This window comes from Perca flavescens, chromosome 24 (genome assembly GCF_004354835.1).
Source record: "Perca flavescens isolate YP-PL-M2 chromosome 24, PFLA_1.0, whole genome shotgun sequence".
NCBI classification, from domain to species: Eukaryota; Metazoa; Chordata; class Actinopteri; order Perciformes; family Percidae; genus Perca; species Perca flavescens.
This window is the reverse complement of record NC_041354.1, coordinates 1750053-1765052: the sequence shown is the minus strand read 5'-3', so window position 1 is coordinate 1765052 and position 15000 is coordinate 1750053. Positions and strand designations below refer to the sequence as shown.

The 15000-nt window shown below is 45.2% G+C and overlaps 1 protein-coding gene across 3 annotated transcripts in view; it reads left to right on the top strand.

Moving 5' to 3' along the window:
* Positions 1–15000, top strand: part of agap1 (ArfGAP with GTPase domain, ankyrin repeat and PH domain 1) — a 269207-nt gene that overhangs the window by 214870 nt on the left and 39337 nt on the right. For all 3 annotated transcript variants that reach the window (XM_028571834.1, XM_028571835.1, XM_028571833.1), the window contains one exon: positions 13749–13903. In XM_028571834.1, the coding sequence (XP_028427635.1) occupies positions 13749–13903 (155 nt within the window). The remainder of the gene's footprint in view (positions 1–13748; positions 13904–15000) is intronic.

The window sequence follows — 15000 nt, the reverse complement described above, 5'->3', positions numbered from 1 at the left end:
TGCCGGGTCAATGTGCTGCATTTAAATCCAGAAACAGCGTTTAATTTACGCTGCGGAGAGGCCGGGCCTTTCTGGATTGTTGGTTTCCATAATTGTCAAGCAGCCAACCCCCACCTCCTTCTCCTCCCTGAAAACAGAGAATCATGGGAATTTAATTATGATGGGATTCTTGCTCTTGACCCCGCGGGGCTCAACCCGGCGCTCGATGTGTGGGCTGTCGGTTAGAACGAAGACGCTGTAAAGCCTCCAAATAAACACTGCCACACTATCATTCTGCATTATGTACAGCTGGCACTTCGTTACGCACATTTTAACTCCCAGTTTTCTGTTCCTGTACCGAGCTCTTTACGCTGTAATGTGGAAGGAGAAAGGAGACTATCTGACTGTACACGCAGCTGTACAAGCTCCTTTCATACTTGGATCTGTAGAAAGTCTTTAGGCAACGTTTAGTAAGTCTGTTCAGTTGTTTAGTGTAAAAGAAAGTGTGTGTGTGTGTGTGTGTGTATATATATATATATATATATATATATATATATATATATATATATATATATATATATATTGAATGAGACAATTCCTTTTTATTTTCATGACTATTTACATTGTAGATTCTCACTGAAGGCATCAAAACTATGAATGAACACATATGGAATTATGTACTTAACAAAAAAGTGTGAATGGAAGTCCAAACTGCCTGTGAGCTTCTCCTGTACTATACGGTAATTCCTCTACGGTGTGACAGTAGTTTTTTAACCACGACTTTACAGACAAGTCTCAGCTGATTGGGTATCACCTGTGACACACACACACAGACACACACACACAGACACACACACACAGACACACACACACACACTTCAGCCGGCTGTTCAAACTAAAAGCCTGCTTTTACCTTGAGCCGTTTCCAGCCGTGTGTGTCTCTGTGCGTGTGAGTGTGTGTGTGTGTGTGTGTGAGTGTGCATGTGTGTGTGTCTCTGTGTGTGTGTGTGTTTGTGTGTCTGTGTGAGTGTGCATGCGTGTGTGTCTCTGTGTGTGTGCGTGTGCGTGTGTCTGTGCGTGTGTGTGTGTGTGTGTGTGAGTGTGCATGCGTGTGTGTCTGTGTGTGTGTGTGTGCGTGTGTGTGTGTGTGTGTGTGTGTGTGAGAGTGTGCATGCGTGTGTGTCTCTGTGTGTGTGTGTGTGTGTCTGTGCGTGTGTGAGTGCAAGTGTGTGTGTGAGTGTGCATGTGTGTGTCTCTGTGTGTGTGTGTGTTTGTGTGTCTGTGTGTGTGTGTGCACGTGTGCGTGTGTGAGTGTGCATGCGTGTGTGTCTCTGTGTGTGTGTGCGTGTGCGTGTGTCTGTGCGTGTGTGTGTGTGTGTGTTTGAGTGTGCATGCGTGTGTGTCTCTGTGTGTGTGTGTGCGTGTGTCTGTGCGTGTGTGTGTGTGTGTGTGTGCGTGTGTGTGTGTGAGAGTGTGCATGCGTGTGTGTCTCTGTGTGTGTGTACGTGTGTGTGTGTGTGTGAGTGTGCATGCGTGTGTGTCTCTGTGTGTGTGTGTGTCTGTGCGTGTGTGAGTGCAAGTGTGTATGTGTGTGTGTGTGTGTGTGTGTGTGTAAGTGCATGTGTGCATGCGTGCATGACTGCAAGTGTGTGTGTGTGTGTGCATGCGTGCACGAGTGCGAGTGTGCATGCATGAGTGCGTGTGTGTGCATGAGTGCGTGTGTGTGCATGAGTGCGAGTGCGTGTGTGTGTGCATGAATGAGTGTGTGTGTGTGCATGCATGAGTGCGTGTGTATGTGCATGCATGAGTGCGTGTGTGTGCATGAGTGCGTGTGTGTGTGCATGCATGAGTGCGTGTGTGTGTGCATGCATGAGTGCGTGTGTGTGCATGCATGAGTGCGTGTGTGTGTGCATGCATGAGTGCGTGTGTGTGTGCATGCATGAGTGCGCGTGTGTGTGCATGCATGAGTGCGCGTGTGTGTGCATGCATGAGTGCGTGTGTGTGCATGAGTGCGTGTGTGTGCATGAGTGCGAGTGCTTGTGTGTGTGCATGCATGAGTGCGTGTGTGTGTGCGTGCGAGTGTGTGTGCATGAGTGTGAGTGCGTGTGTGTGCATGAGAGCGAGTGTGCGGCGCGCGCGTGTGTGTGTGTGTGTGTGTGTGCATGAGAGCGAGTGTGTGTGCAAGAGTGCGAGTGTGCATGAGTGCGTGTGTGCGCATGAGTGCGAGTGTGCGCGTGTGTGTGTGTGTGTGTGTGTGTGTGTGTGTGTGTGTGTGCGCATGAGTGCGAGTGTGCGTGTGTGTGTGTGTGTGTGTGTGTGTGTGTGTGTGTGTGTGTGTGTGTGTGTGTGTGTGTGTGTGTGTGTGTGTGTGTGTGTGTGTTGTAATTAACATCAGCTAATCAGCCTCAGCCTGCAGCAGCCGAGAGATGAAAACGATCCACCGTTATCTTCAGCAAAAGGAAACTTTTGGTCAGCCGAGGTGTTTCCAATCTCTTTCTCCTGGAAGTGGAAGGGCTTGTGAGCCACCCCGGGGTGCTCCCTTCATCCTTCCGTCCTTACCTCGCGTCCTTCCTCTCCTCGGACAAGGCCATTGATTATCGCGAGCCGAGCCGGAGGGGAACTTCAGCTCCGCTGCTCTGAGACGCTCCCAATTAGCCAAACGACTGGAGCTGAGGGAGAGTAAATGGTAGTTTCCCTCTCCGACTGATTAAACCTCTCATCTTTCCGCCGCTGCTTCTCTCCCGGCACACGTCACCACACTGCTGCTTCCAGAAAACGCCGGCCTACAAACTGTCAGGAACGATTAGCACCCCGGGTGCTGAGATCTCCTCGCTCAGCGCCATTTTGAACGTTTACGTGAAGCCATAGGCGTAGATTTCGGTGGGGACGGTGGGGACGGTGGGGACGGTGGGGACGGTGGGGACGGTGGGGACGGTGGGGACGGTGGGTCCCGCCACATTTCGTCATGAGTCATTTTGTACCCACCACTTAAAAAAAATAAAGTTCATAACACATGGGCCTATAATTCGTGAACGACAGATAACCAACAAATCCACAAAAAGCTCTACCCCCCCCCACAGGACAGGACAGACACTGCTGCGGACCTTACAGGACATATGAGAACCGTGGGGAGTCAACCCACAGCCGCTCCGCCGCGGACCTTATAGGAGATAACATCCATAATAATAGGACTTTGGGTTAGATTTTTGGACAGTTTTCAGTGGTTATGAAGATAAATATGAGAGAGAAATGTGGTGATCATTGATTGTTGTTTAGGGTTAGGGTTAGTCCTGCTACATTCAACCACGATAAGCTTTTTCCTTATAGGCTCTAATGAAGCAGAAACGCTTATCAGATAAAGTCCATAATAATAGGACTTTTTCAGTTTAACAAGAGAGAGAGAGGAGCAAGAGGGATTAGGAGCATCTTCAGCCAGAGGACATTATTTCTTCAGCTTCTTCTTGCCTTGTCACCCCGATGGGAGGTGTGCCAATAACATCGCAGCAGGTGAATCGGTCGTGCTATTAACGTCATCGCTACACAATTTCTTAGTAAAACCGAAATTAATTAAACTGCCTTGTTCTCTGTTTACCATGGCTATATGACGCTTACTGCAGAATGGATTTCAAGGACTTTGCGTGCCGATTAATGGCCTCCAATGTTTATATTTTTCTGCGAATCTTTAAATTAACAACATGTCCTAAACACGAGTTGAATTTGCACCGCAGCGCCGCCACGCCTTGATGCTTGCGTAGTTCGCATCCTGCATTTAAACCACGTTAAGCGTTTTAGGATGCCTGTCTAATGGTTTTTGAAAACTTAAGGCTTCTTCTTCTTAAAACGTGTCGGACGTCATCCCATTTTTGAAGTTATCTGATACATCAGACAGCGTCTTTCAAAACATGACCTGCGCAAAAGACAAAAAAAAAACATGAATGTCATTGTACCCAGCACTTCTGGAAATGCACTTCCAAACGCGTCTCTGTCCCCAGCACATTTCAAACCAAACTGACCACTGTGAGGTCTCAGCGCATTAGGGTTCTTCATTTCTACACATCTTCTTAAATTCACCTTTCAAGTGTGTTTATATATATATATATATATATATATATATATATACAGTACAGGCCAAAAGTTTGGACACACCTTCTCATTCAATGTGTTTCCTTTTTATTTTCATGACTATTTACATTGTAGATTCTCACTGAAGGCATCAAAACTATGAATGAACACATATGGAATTATGTACTTAACAAAAAGTGTGAAATAACTGAAAACATGTCTTATATTTTAGATTCTTCAAAGTAGCCACCCTTTGCTTTTTTTATTAATAAGGGAAATAATTCCACTAATTAACCCTGACAAAGCACACCTGTGAAGGTAAAACCATTTCAGGTGACTACCTCATGAAGCTCATTGAGAGAACACCAAGGGTTTGCAGAGTTATCAAAAAAAGCAAAGGGTGGCTACTTTGAAGAATCTAAAATATAAGACATGTTTTCAGTTATTTCACACTTTTTTGTTAAGTACATAATTCCATATGTGTTCATTCATAGTTTTGATGCCTTCAGTGAGAATCTACAATGTAAATAGTCATGAAAATAAAGAAACACATTGAATGAGGTGTGTCCAAACTTTTGGCCTTTACTGTATAACTGATCGCCTTGTCTTTCATGTCAAAATGTTCAGAACAAACTCACTGGCTGGAAAACTGAAGTTCCCTTTTTCAAATTCTTTAAATCTTTTGTAAAAACTAACCTACACTCATGTGGACAAATTCTTTTTGTAGCTTGAAATGAGTTTACTTAAGTCTTCGGTTGATAATACGGACGACAGAGACGAGAGTCCACCAGTTATGGGCAGATGGGGAGTCTCACAAGCTGTCTTCTCTGTCTCCTAATTCAACGTGTGAGTGACGTACGATCTCGCAATAAAAAGGAGACGGAATCGGCTTAAAAAGAGGCCAAAATGTTGCGAAAGATTGTGCGAATACATGACATATATGACAATAAATGACATTTTATGTGCATAAACTGCACACGGAATTGTGACAAAAGTTGCGTGAAAAATGGCACCGACACGATACAAAACCTACCTGGACAGAAACTGCACAAGAGAAAGTGAACGTAGCACAAACAAAAGCCAAAACGTTTGGGGAAAATTGCTCAGAAACTGCATAAAAAATGAAAATGTGACAAATCGCATGAAAAATTGCACCAAAATGTTACAAAACGGAACCACAAAATGATACGTAAATTACTCATATAATGCCCAGGAATGGCCTACAGGCCTACACATCAGAGCGGTAACATTTCCTAGAGATGTAACCTCTTTACATGCTTCTGTTTTGGGTCAAACGGAGGAATTCTGGGAATAATCGGGCGCGCTGCAGGCCGTGCTTTGATTAGATGATTACACCGTGTCCCCCTGATGTGTAATTGTAAACAGAAGCAGCTTGTTGTCTGATCTGGTGTGGTGATGAGACCACTGTGGCCCCGCTTCACCTTCTCTCTCTCTCTCTCTCTCGGCTCGCTAACGCTTTCCAAATGTGTCCAAAGTTCTGGTCAAACGCTCGCCAACATCCCTCAAACTCTGTGAGAACCAGCGTGTGCGACAAAGTTTTCTACTCTGCCGCTAAATGTCGTTGTCTTTTCAAAAGTTTAACTCTGAAATACAGAAAGTCTTGAGCTTTGAGGTGCAAACCTTGATAGAAGCGCTTAAAACATCTACAAAGACAAGGGGAGAAAACTCGGCAAACTCTCCGGTAAATCTCACGTTGATTCACAGAAGTCTGGTGTCCTGAAAACAGCTGGAGCAGCTGTTTTTAGATGGTTGTATAAAAACAGCTAATACTGGAAAAAATCATATCAGATGTAGAACACGGGGACAAAATCAAAAAACACAGACATATACACACACACACACACACACACACACACACATCTCAAAAGACGTCGATAAAGGCGACAATCTCAACCTAAAGTTAGTAGAGTAGTTCCCAGTAAAACAACATTGGATGAAAAGGTTTTAGTTAACTTCACAGATTCATATATGTATGTATGTGTGTGTATGTATGTGAAAAAAATATATATATATATATATATATATATATATATATATATATATATATATATATATATATATATACTTTATCGATCGATTAATCGGATACATTTTTTTTTTTTTTTTTAAACAACCCAAACTAGGGAAAAAAAGCAATATTTTCGGAAAAAGCAACATTTGTATTGCCTGCATTGCTTACAATATCATCTCTCAAATAACTAAACATATTAAGTGCATTTAAGTGCCATATTAAATTGTTTTTAAAGATTTATTTTCAAATCATATCAACCTCAAACTAAGGCATACATTAAACATACACAAACATTACATTAGGTTGTGTAACTTAACTTTCAGAACTACAAGTTTCAACTTGAGACTGATCTGTATATACAGTAGGCCTATATGTAAATATTAGTTATACTCAACCTATTTTCATTTATATATTTGATTATAATGTCACACAGCTCTGTTACACTTATGCTATTAGATCGTTGATCAGCTGTTTCTCCGTAGAGAGAGAGAGAGAGAGAGAGAGAGAGATGCGCAACAATCAGCTGTTTTTCCAACACATCGGCTCTGTAGATCAGATGGTGGTCACCACTACGTATTTTCTTGTCTTTGATTTTGGTAGTTGTTGTGTTTGGTGTAGTTTCATCGTCCATACGACTCTGTGATTTACTTTAGTCGGTCCTCTTCGTGGAATGGAGGATTAAGTTAGACGTCGTGCTATTATCGTGCTAAGCTAGTTTGATTTTGCAGTAGACACACTGTACAGAGTTTTAGTTTTAACTAAACTAACTAACATTGATTTAACGAAGCTTCGAGGCAAGTCATTTTGCATCGAGGATTTTTTGTAATCGAGTTATTCGAGGAATCGTTTCAGCCCTATACATATATAGTTTAGTGCCTTTGGATCCAACCCATCACAGTGAAACTATCGGTCTATAAACTGTACTTTTTAAAGTCAAAAGTAACTTGATTTCCTGGGGCCTGTTTCACAAAACCAGGATAAGGGATTATTAAGCCTGGATTTCCCAATTATCCTGGCTCAATTTAGCCTTGACTCTTGTTTCACAAAAGTGGAGGCACATAAATCACCATGGAGATTTATTCTGTGCAGCTAGCCTAGATTTATTTAATCCTGGAGCCTTTTCTGATCACCCAGCAGTGGTTTCACCTTATTGTTATCAGCCTGGATTAAAATACAACAGGTGCATATTGCTGTTCATTTAAGTACTGTTATTAGTTAAAGTTGTGACCTTTATTTTTATTTATAATTATTCATGTGACAGTCATTGTTACGGTTATATTGCTGTATGAAGACTGTTGTTCATATTGTTGTAGGAAGTTTGATGAATATATTATGGCAGTTGTTGAGATAATTAGAAAAAGCTGATAAAATTTCAAATAAGTTTTAAATGAAGTCTGTTACTAAGGGCAACAATGCTGTACATTTCTATAGTTGACCAATTCACCTTGAATTATGTTAGTTGAGAATTTCTTTTTTTTGTATTCTTTAACAATAAGGATCATGTTTGTTCTGCTTCCATGTGCCTTGTATTTGGCATTCTTAGCACACAATTTGTGTTGTCCAGTAAACTGGGACTATAATTTGGGAGGATTGAACAATTTTAAGAACATATTCTTATTGTACAATCCTCCCAATTATAGACTTAGTTCACTGGACCAATAACTATCTAGTGATGTAGGCTACTGTACATTCATGTAACAACAGGGAGAGGACACCTTAATGGTTTTTGAACTTTTTTGCTGGGGGGGAAATACACTCTGTTCCATTCATGTTTATAGTGTGCATGGAATTTATCACTTAATTATCTTTATAGTTTCTAGATTTTAGTCCAATTTCTTCAGTGTCTTTATTTTCTATGTCCATACAGTATATTAGGGAGCAAGCACGCCCGCCGATAGGGGGGGACAAACGGGTCTGTTGTCCCGGGCCCACAGTAAGGGGAGGGCCCAGAACTGGGCCCTCATTAAATTATGGAATAATTTAAAAAATAATTAAAATAGACCTATTTGTGGAAAAAAAAATCTAAGATTATCTCGTCCTGGGCCCAGGCAAGACTGTCAGCTGGCCTGGGAGCAAGGCATATAATATGTAGAGAAAGAAACTCGTCCTCTATAAAAAATAAAGAAAAAAAAGGCGAGAAATAGCGTGGCACATAATAGCGGACTGACTGAATGATAGTCTAAAAATATACATTTATGAACATTTATGCTCTTAACTGAATCACTGTCATTTGCAAAAACGAACAGTTGTACACTTTGCATTAAAAGCGAGCAGTGGAAGTTAATATGACTCAGGAAATTAATATTTTAGCCCATGAGAGAGAGAGAGAGAGAGAGAGGGAGGAACAGAGTGAAAGAGATATTTACGCATCATATTTTAACGTTGTAGGAAATTGATCTTGATGGTAAATTTCATGGCAAAGAGTACAACTGTTAATTTGTGTAAATGATTAGTAGCCTAATCCTTGAATGGTAGGATTATGATGGTTTCCATTCAGAGCAGAGGTCAGTTAATGTAGATATTTAGGCTACAGTTACACAGTCAGTCGGTCCGGGATCGTCTGCTGCTTTCTCTCTCTGTTTTATTACAGCGGCCATGTTTCTTTTCTTTTATTCAAATAATGTGTTTCACGTCATCATACTTCCACAAGAAGCTGCTGCTCACTCTGTATAAAGTAGTCTATGTACGATGAGTATTCTCCATTTTCGACCTAGTCTCTCCTCCTCAGCTCCTAGTCTCGCCTCCTCAGCTCCTAGTCTCGCCTCCTCAGCTCCTAGTCTCGCCTCCTCAGCTCCTAGTCTCTCCTCCTCAGCCTGATCTAGTCTCTCCTCCTCAGCTCCTAGTCTCTCCTCCTCAGCTCCTAGTCTCTCCTCCTCAGCTCCTAGTCTCTCCTCCTCAGCTCCTAGTCTCTCCTCCTCCTAGTCTCTCCTCCTCAGCTCCTAGTCTCTCCTCCTCAGCTCCTAGTCTCTCCTCCTCAGCTCCTAGTCTCTCCTCCTCAGCTCCTAGTCTCTCCACCTCAGCTCCTAGTCTCTCCTCCTCAGCTCCTAGTCTCTCCTCCTCAGCTCCTAGTCTCTCCTCCTCAGCTCCTAGTCTCTCCTCCTCAGCTCCTAGTCTCTCCTCCTCAGCTCCTAGTCTCTCCTCCTCAGTTCCTAGTCTCTCCTCCTCAGCTCCTAGTCTCTCCTCCTCCTAGTCTCTCCTCCTCAGCTCCTAGTCTCTCCTCCTCAGCTCCTAGTCTCTCCTCCTCAGCTCCTAGTCTCTCCTCCTCAGCTCCTAGTCTCTCCTCCTCCTAGTCTCTCCTCCTCAGCTCCTAGTCTCTCCTCCTCAGCTCCTAGTCTCTCCTCCTCAGCTCCTAGTCTCTCCTCCTCAGCTCCTAGTCTCTCCACCTCAGCTCCTAGTCTCTCCTCCTCAGCTCCTAGTCTCTCCTCCTCAGCTCCTAGTCTCTCCTCCTCAGTCTGACCTAGTCTCTCCTCCTCAGCCTGACTCGACCTAGTCTCTCCTCCTCAGCTCCTAGTCTCTCCTCCTCAGTCTGACCTAGTCTCTCCTCCTCAGCCTGACTCGACCTAGTCTCTCCTCCTCAGTCTGACTCGACCTAGTCTCTCCTCCTCAGTCTGACCTAGTCTCTCCTCCTCAGCCTGACCTAGTCTCTCCTCCTCAGCCTGACTCAACCTAGTCTCTCCTCCTCAGTCTGACCTAGTCTCTCCTCCTCAGCCTGACTCGACCTAGTCTCTCCTCCTCAGTCTGACTCGACCTAGTCTCTCCTCCTCAGTCTGACTCGACCTAGTCAGTCTGACTCGACCTAGTCTCTCCTCCTCAGTCTGACTCGACCTAGTCTCTCCTCCTCAGTCTGACTCGACCTAGTCAGTCTGACTCGACCTAGTCTCTCCTCCTCAGTCTGACTCGACCTAGTCAGTCTGACTCGACCTAGTCTCTCCTCCTCAGTCTGACTCGACCTAGTCTCTCCTCCTCAGTCTGACTCGACCTAGTCAGTCTGACTCGACCTAGTCAGTCTGACTCGACCTAGTCTCTCCTCCTCAGTCTGACTCGACCTAGTCAGTCTGACTCGACCTAGTCTCTCCTCCTCAGTCTGACTCGACCTAGTCTCTCCTCCTCAGTCTGACCTAGTCTCTCCTCCTCAGCCTGACTCGACCTAGTCTCTCCTCCTCAGTCTGACTCGACCTAGTCAGTCTGACTCGACCTAGTCTCTCCTCCTCAGTCTGACTCGACCTAATCAGTCTGACTCGACCTAGTCTCTCCTCCTCAGTCTGACTCGACCCTAGTCTCTCCTCCTCAGTCTGACTCGACCTAGTCAGTCTGACTCGACCTAGTCTCTCCTCCTCAGTCTGACTCGACCTAGTCAGTCTGACTCGACCTAGTCAGTCTGACTCGACCTAGTCTCTCCTCCTCAGTCTGACTCGACCTAGTCTCTCCTCCTCAGTCTGACTCGACCTAGTCAGTCTGACTCGACCTAGTCTCTCCTCCTCAGTCTGACTCGACCTAGTCTCTCCTCCTCAGTCTGACCTAGTCTCTCCTCCTCAGTCTGACTCGACCTAGTCTCTCCTCCTCAGTCTGACCTAGTCTCTCCTCCTCAGTCTGACTCGACCTAGTCTCTCCTCCTCAGTCTGACTCGACCTAGTCTCTCCTCCTCAGCCTGACTCGACCTAGTCTCTCCTCCTCAGTCTGGCTCGACCTGGTCAGTCTGACTCGACCTAGTCTCTCCTCCTCAGTCTGACTCGACCTAGTCTCTCCTCCTCAGTCTGACTCGACCTAGTCTCTCCTCCTCAGCCTGACTCGACCTAGTCTCTCCTCCTCAGTCTGACTCGACCTAGTCAGTCTGACTCGACCTAGTCTCTCCTCCTCAGTCTGACTCGACCCTAGTCTCTCCTCCTCAGCCTGACTCGACCTAGTCTCTCCTCCTCAGCCTGACTCGACCTAGTCTCTCCTCCTCAGTCTGACTCGACCTAGTCAGTCTGACTCGACCTAGTCTCTCCTCCTCAGCCTGACTCGACCTAGTCTCTCCTCCTCAGTCTGACTCGACCTAGTCAGTCTGACTCGACCTAGTCTCTCCTCCTCAGTCTGACTCGACCTAGTCAGTCTGACTCGACCTAGTCTCTCCTCCTCAGTCTGACTCGACCTAGTCTCTCCTCCTCAGTCTGACCTAGTCTCTCCTCTTCAGTCTGACTCGACCTAGTCAGTCTGACTCGACCTAGTCTCTCCTCCTCAGCCTGACTTGACCTAGTCTCTCCTCCTCAGTCTGACTCGACCTAGTCAGTCTGACTCGACCTAGTCTCTCCTCCTCAGTCTGACTCAACCTAGTCTCTCCTCCTCAGTCTGACTCGACCTAGTCAGTCTGACTCGACCTAGTCTCTCCTCCTCAGTCTGACTCGACCTAGTCAGTCTGACTCGACCTAGTCTCTCCTCCTCAGTCTGACTCGACCTAGTCTCTCCTCCTCAGTCTGACTCGACCTAGTCAGTCTGACTCGACCTAGTCAGTCTGACTCGACCTAGTCAGTCTGACTCGACCTAGTCTCTCCTCCTCAGTCTGACTCGACCTAGTCAGTCTGACTCGACCCTAGTCTCTCCTCCTCAGTCTGACTCGACCTAGTCAGTCTGACTCGACCTAGTCTCTCCTCCTCAGTCTGACTCGACCTAGTCTCTCCTCCTCAGTCTGACTCGACCTAGTCAGTCTGACTCGACCTAGTCTCTCCTCCTCAGTCTGACTCGACCTAGTCTCTCCTCCTCAGTCTGACCTAGTCTCTCCTCCTCAGTCTGACTCGACCTAGTCTCTCCTCCTCAGTCTGACCTAGTCTCTCCTCCTCAGTCTGACTCGACCTAGTCTCTCCTCCTCAGTCTGACTCGACCTAGTCTCTCCTCCTCAGCCTGACCTAGTCTCTCCTCCGCTTTTGTGAAACAGGCCCCTGATTTAAAAACCACAAATCCAGATACCTTATACTATATTTTGAAAGATATATTTACACTTTAGTTTCTTGTACGTTTGGAGGTGTTTTTGGGGTGAACTTTTTTTTTAAATGAGCCAACATTTCAGACCTTCTACGGCTGCTCTAAAGAAGTCAAAGACCTCGAGTCTCGTACGCAAACTGGTCTTAATGAACTCCGGATTGTCCCGGTACCCTCTAGGGGGATTCTGGATAATGGACCCATGTGTTCTCCCCTCTGCACACGCCTGATTGTAATGACTGACCCCTCGGCAGTAATTTGGGTGACATCCTGTCTTCCTGGGTTAGGTCACACTGCAGGTCAGAGTAACAGGTGTCCTTCAGTCCTTTATATGGATGGAAAGACCAATACCAGACCGTACACACACACACACACACACACACACACACACAGAGAGAGCTCTGCCTGTGTGTGCTTCGGTTCTAGTCTGATTAATGTGAGATTCAAGCTAAACGCTGGATGAGAAACCAAGACAAAAGAGACAATGACATCAAAAATGGAAACTAATACCTTGAATGAAGTGGAAAAAAATGTTGAATAAGGCGACAAAAAGTTTTAACAAAGTGACAAAAACAAACATAAACCTCGATAAAAATGGCATAACTGTGTATATGTTATATTTAAACAGTTTGGATGTGACAAAAAAATTTTAAAAGGCGACAGAAACCTTGAACACACACACAGACATTCACAGAAGCACACACACAGACATACACACACACACACAGTCAGACCCACACACACACACACACACACACACATACACAGTCAGACACACATAGACACACATATATATTCAGACATACACATACACAGTCAGACCCACAGACACACACACACACATAGACACACACATGCACAGTCAGACCCACAGACACACACACACACACACACACATAGTCAGACACACACAGACACACACATACACAGTCAGACCCACAGACACACACACACACACACACACACACACACATACATAGTCAGACACACACACACACACACACACAGTCAGACCCACAGACACACACACACACACAGACACACACACACACATAGACACACACATACACAGTCAGACCCACAGACACACACACACACAGTCAGACCCACACACACACACACACAGACACACACACATACACAGTCAGACCCACAGACACACACACACACAGTCAGACCCACAGACACACACACACAGTCAGACCCACAGACACACACACACACATACATAGTCAGACACACACACACACACAGTCAGACCCACAGACACACACACACACACACACAGACACAGACACACACATACACAGTCAGACACACATAGACACACACATACACAGTTAGACACACACACACACACACATAGACACACACATGCACAGTCAGACCCACAGACACACACACACACACACACATACATAGTCAGACACACACACACACACACACACACACACACACAGTCAGACCCACAGACACACACACACACACACACACATACAGTCAGACACACACATACACACACACACACAGTCAGACACACACACACACACATAGTCAGACACACACATACACACACACACACACGGTCAGACACACACACACAGACACACATGTATGTGCAGTTTGAACAGTTTGGATGTAACTTCAAAGGCCAGAGGATGAATGTGAATGGTGAAGGATTTCGGAGTGCCTGTCCTGATGCTGGATCTCTTCTCCTCAGAACAAGAGGAGAACTTTGAGTTCACCATCGTGTCGCTGACGGGCCAGACGTGGCACTTTGAAGCCACTTCGTACGAGGAGCGGGACGCCTGGGTTCAGGTCATCGAGAGCCAGATCCTCGCCAGCCTGCAGTCCTGCGAGAGCAGCAAGAACAAGGTGAGGAAACTCTGCACACACACACACACACACACACACACACACACACACACACTATTACACTGTTATTCACAGGAGGCTGGTGTGCACTTCTGACCCGAAAACATCATATCAGATGCAGAACATGGGGACACAGTCTTTGCATATATTAAATGCATTAACAACATAGCCAACCTTTTATTTTTATATATTACGACATATACGCACACACACACACAGACATATACAGACACAGACATACACACAGATATACACACAGACATACACACACACACACACACACACATACAGACATATACAGACACAGACATACACACAGATATACACACAGACATACACACACACACACACACACACACACATACAGACATATACAGACACAGACATACACACAGATATACACACAGACATACACACACACACACACACACACACATACATACAGACATATACAGACACAGACATACACACAGATATACACACAGACATACACACACACACACACACACATACATACAGACATATACAGACACAGATATACACACAGACATATACACACACACACACACACATACAGACATATACAGACACAGACATACACACAGACATACACACACACACACACACACACACACACACACACACACACATACATACAGACATACACACACACACACACAGACATATACAGACACAGACATACACACACAGATATACACACACACACAGACATACAGACATACACACACACATATACAGACACAGACATACACACACAGATATACACACACAGACGCACACAAACACACACACTTACAGACACACACATACAGACACAGACACACACACATACAGACACAGACACACACACTTACAGACACACACACTTACAGACACACACACACATACAGACACACACACACAGACACACACACACTTACAGACACACACACATTCACGCATGCACAGATGCACACAAACACACACACTTACAGACACACACATACAGACACAGACACACACACATACAGACACAAACACACACACTTACAGACACACACATACAGACACAAACACACAGACATACAGACACACAC